Source organism: Budorcas taxicolor, chromosome 5, assembly GCF_023091745.1.
Source record: "Budorcas taxicolor isolate Tak-1 chromosome 5, Takin1.1, whole genome shotgun sequence".
Lineage (NCBI taxonomy): Eukaryota > Metazoa > Chordata > Mammalia > Artiodactyla > Bovidae > Budorcas > Budorcas taxicolor.
In genome coordinates this window covers 138,506,589-138,511,267 of record NC_068914.1, presented here as the reverse complement: position 1 = coordinate 138,511,267, position 4,679 = coordinate 138,506,589, and the positions used below count along the sequence as shown (strand labels likewise).

At 40.9% G+C, this 4,679-nt stretch overlaps 1 protein-coding gene across 1 annotated transcript; it reads left to right on the top strand.

Moving 5' to 3' along the window:
• Positions 1 to 357: 357 nt before the first annotated feature.
• PDE6H (phosphodiesterase 6H) lies at positions 358 to 4,400 on the top strand. The gene is made up of 3 exons (XM_052641266.1): positions 358 to 491; positions 1,501 to 1,541; positions 4,324 to 4,400. The coding sequence occupies exons 1-3, from the start codon at positions 358 to 360 to the stop codon at positions 4,398 to 4,400; spliced, it is 252 nt and encodes an 83-aa protein (XP_052497226.1).
• Positions 4,401 to 4,679: the final 279 nt, after the last annotated feature.

Sequence of the window (4,679 nt, the reverse complement as noted above, 5' to 3'; positions counted from 1 at the left end):
TGGTAATGTCTCCCTTTTGCTGTCAGTAAAAAATGCCAAGCTTCTTTATCAAGATGCTTTTCTCCCTGTCTCCCTGGCCCTGAAGATTATTGTAAAGGTCTAATAAGCAATAGTCATCATACTCTTCTTGACCACTCTCCTTTGCAGATGCTTAATATGCACTCTTGGATAAACTAAACAAATGGATAAATTAATCCTTTTAATGACTTTTCATATTGCTTTCTCATTCCAATTTTTAGTTTAAAAAGTAGAGCTTGACCACGTTGCCCCACTGATCATTGAATAATCTTTCTTTCTCTCTTTCTTACTGTCCAAAGAGCCTGAAAGAAAACCATCAGCCACCCAAACACTAGCAGAATGAGCGACAATACTGTGTTGGCTCCTCCAACTTCAAACCAGGGTCCCACCACCCCACGCAAAGGGCCCCCCAAGTTCAAGCAGAGGCAGACTCGTCAGTTCAAGAGCAAGCCTCCTAAGAAAGGTGTGAAAGGGTAAGACCAAAATGAAAAAGGTTTCCTATTTTTTTTGAGAGATTAATGCTCACTGTATTAAATAGACATAGAAATTTCCACCTCACCCTCTTTCCTAGTACAATCTTTGCTGAATCATATTTTTTCAGTCCTGGAATCCTTTCTCTCTCAGCTCCCACATATACAGCCAAATTTAACGTGGAAAATGGACCCTTTCACAGTGGCCTTTGGCTTGACCTTCCAGACTCTTCTTGACCACTCTCCTTTGCTGATGTAAACTGTGCTTTAATTTGGAACACAGAATCATTGGCTGCTTCTAGAACACACAGTTTATTTTTCTGGCTTCAGATTTTCTCTCTTCAGTTCTTTGTTTTTCTCTTTTTCTCCCTGGCAAAATCTGATTTATTTTTCAACACACACTCATGTTAATTTCTTTTGGAAACCATTACGGACTCTCTTAGACAAACATTGTCATTCCTTCCATGTTTGCATTTTGTACATTCAGCTATTGTAACTTGTACTTTTTTATAGTGCATCTATTTCTTTCATCTGTTGCCTGAGTCTGAGATCCCTGAGAGAAAATGTGTGTGTTTGTTCTTTCCTTAACTCTCAGTACCTAACACAGTTTCAGGAACAAAGCAGATGCTTAATATGCACTCTTGGATAAACTAAACAAATAGATAAATTAATCATTTTAATGACTTTTCATATTGCTTTCTTATTCCAATTTTTAGTTTAAAAAGTAGAGCTTGACCACGTTGCCCCACTGATTTTTTTTTTTTTTTTTCCTGGCTCTCAATTGTCTTAGTTTACATTTTTACAGAGGGAAACTCTTTCTTCTGGAACACACTATTTAAAACCTGCTTGAGTGACACTTCCTTTGCCCTAGTTCAGTGCAAACAAAAGGGTTTTCTCAAATACAAAAACTGAAGCGTCTTCTTTCCCCTTGAATCAGGAAACTCTTCACATGACTCATTCCAGGATCTTTTGGCCCCGGTATCAGCTAACTTCTCTTGTGTTTTTTCCATAGGTTTGGAGATGACATTCCAGGCATGGAGGGACTAGGAACAGGTGAGCAATCTGAATATTTAACTGAGACTATTACCCCTGGACTTTGACCATTTTTTCTGCTTCAGGCCTCAAGGAGCAGTTCAATGTTACTGGAAATACATAATGCAACAGATTTTTTTGAAGACCTAGGAATGTAGGGTTTTAAATTAACTTCCTAAATAAGTATGTGTGTGCCCAGAGGCAAAAACTCAGAGGAATCAGACTAGTGACAAAGTTCAATGAATCCTTGTGTTTTGTTCTGTACTCTAGAAGGTATAGGCTTCCTTGGTGGCGCAGTGGTAAAGAATCCACCTGCTAATGCAGGAGATGGATGGGTAGTGGGTTTGATCCCTGGGTCAGGAAGATCCCCTGGAGGAGGAAATGGCAATCCACTCCAGTATTCTTGCCTGGAGAACCCCATGGACAGGGGAGACTGGCAGGCTACAGTCTATGGGGTCACAAAGGAGTCAGACACAACTGAGTGTACACACACACACGTTCTCTCTCTCTCAGGCATACAGTGGTGAATTGTAGACATTCACAGTAGAACAATTCTCAGAATGAGTCTAGCCCAACTCCTTTATTTTTCAGGAGAGAAATCTGGAACATAGAGGAATTAAATGACAATCTGAGTCCACAGAGTGAGCTATTGGAAACAAGGGTGGGGCCTGGAGAGCCTTTCCTCTGCACCGGGCCAGCCACTCCCTCACGAGCTTCCTCTTTTTTACACATCCTCTGGCGCTCAGAACAGGGCCCTAAACACTACAGTATCTGGAGTAATAAGATTTAATTGGCTAGAATTTTTCTTTGTTGGATGATGCATGCAAACTACTTTACATTTTCTTTAAAAAATTAATAGACTTTAAATTTTAAAGAAATTTTAGGTTTGTGGAAAAATTAGGCAGAATTTTTAAGGGATTCCTAAAGATCCCCTCTGCTACCTTCTTCCCCCGTACATCAGTCATACCCCCTGTTATTAACCTCTTGCATTAAAGTGGTACATTTTTTATACTTTATAAACCAATGTTAACACATTTTTATTAGCTGAAATAGCTTGTTCATTCTTTGTGTTGTCCAGTTCTTAGGTATCCACCATTACAGGTTCATATGGAATCACTAGCCCCGCCAAATCTCCTGGGCTCTATCCATTCATTCCTTTCTCTCCATAAACTCCTTTCTACTGTCTCTATTGCTGCTCTTGATCAATCACTCAGTCGTGTCCAGCTCTTTGTGACCCCACGGGCTGCTACACTCCAGGCTTGCCTGTCCTTCACTCTCTCCCAGAGCTTGCTCAAGCTCATGTCCATTGAGTCAGTGATGCCGTCCAACCATCTCATCCTCTGTCACCCCCTTCTCCTCCTGCTCTATAGTTTTGTCTTTTCCAGACAGTCTACGGTCAGAATCCTATAGTAAGAGCTCTTTTACTTAGTAATATTTATTTAAACTTCCTCCATGTCTTGACATGATTTGATAGCTCATTTCTTTTTTATCATTGGATACTTTATTGTATGGTTGTATCACAGTTTATTTATCCTGTTGATAGGCATCTTCATTGCTTTCAGGTTTTGGCAATTATGAATAAAGCTACTATAAACTTCTTTGTGCAGGTTTTGTGTGTGGACACAAGTTTTCAACTCATCCAATACACTTTTGACAAATGATGCATTCATAGCAATCAGTTTCCTTTCTGGGCAACTCTCAGTATGTTTACTTTTTTAAATTTATTTTTAATTGGAGGATAATTGCTTAACAATATTGTGTTGGTTTCTGCCATACATCCACATGAATCAGTCATAAGCATACATATGATTTACTTTTTATTGTCTGATGCTAATCCTCAGATCTCAAATAGAATTTCTAGTCACTTTGATAAAGCTCATCTGCTATTCTTTTAAATCAAATGTTTCTGTATTTTGACCATGTGTATATAAGACCAGCAAATTCACTTTGGACTCTGGAATATATTCTTAACTCTGCCAAACTATTTGGAATGGTGACAAGAGGTTTATTCTGTGGGAAGTTCTGAAGTCTTTGACCTGGTTCTAGTTCAGTCTCTACAACCATGAGATTTTTTTTTTCTCTAGGTATTTAACCTCTTTGGGTATTAGCCAGCTTCTCTGTAACTTGGGAATAATATTATAACTTTTAACAATACATAAAGGAGCTTGAGAGCAGTCAGAGAAGCCCAAGGGATGCATCTGGTTGGTAGGGAGTAGGGAAACTAGATTTCCAGACCATGCGAATTTAAAGCACCCCAAGACACAGGTTCGATCCCTGGGTCGGGAAGATCTACTGGAGAATGGAATGGCAACCGACTCCAGTGTTCTGGCCTGGGAAATCCCACGGACAGGGGAGCCTGGAGGGCTACAGTCCATGGGGTCACAGCTTCAGACACAACTTAGCGACTAAACAACAACAACAACTTCTCACTTTAACCCATGGCCTAACTAGAATTCCACCTCTGTCCCCTCCTTGGTGTATCGGTGAGACTTTGAACGATCAGAGAACTACACTCCCACAGAATAGTCCCAGTCCAAAATCTTGGAGCATCTCCCCAGAAAGGATGCCAAATAAAACTAACGCAGATCCTGGGGGAGCCTGTTTGGGGGAAATCAGAGCCTCAAAGAGGATTAATGAAACAATTGTTCTGATCCTCCCTGGGATGAGGGGCCATTCTTCCCCATCATCTGGGCAACAGATGGGAAACAGGGGCGAGGTGTCTCTGCCTGAATGATATCCTTTTGTGCAGAAGAGGCTCTTCTAAGGGGTGAGGTTGGCTTATCAGGTCTTCTCTCTCTTGCAGATATCACTGTGATCTGTCCTTGGGAGGCATTCAGCCACTTGGAGTTGCACGAGCTCGCTCAGTTTGGGATCATCTGAGCCACTGGAGGTTCTGCCACTCTCATTAGCATCTGCTGTAACTTTGATTACTTCTGCCCTATTGATCTACCAGAATTTTGACACGCAGGTGTCGGAAGTGGTTTCCCACACACTTCCCTTAAGTAACTACTGAGAGTTGTCTTAGTGCCAGACTCTTTCATGCAGTATAGTTTAACTCAGAACAGTGGGTGAAATCAAGATGTGATGAGGCATTTCCAACATCACCCCTTTTTCCTATCAGCTGGTTAGAAGTCATCCATATTTCTCTAAAGTCCTTCA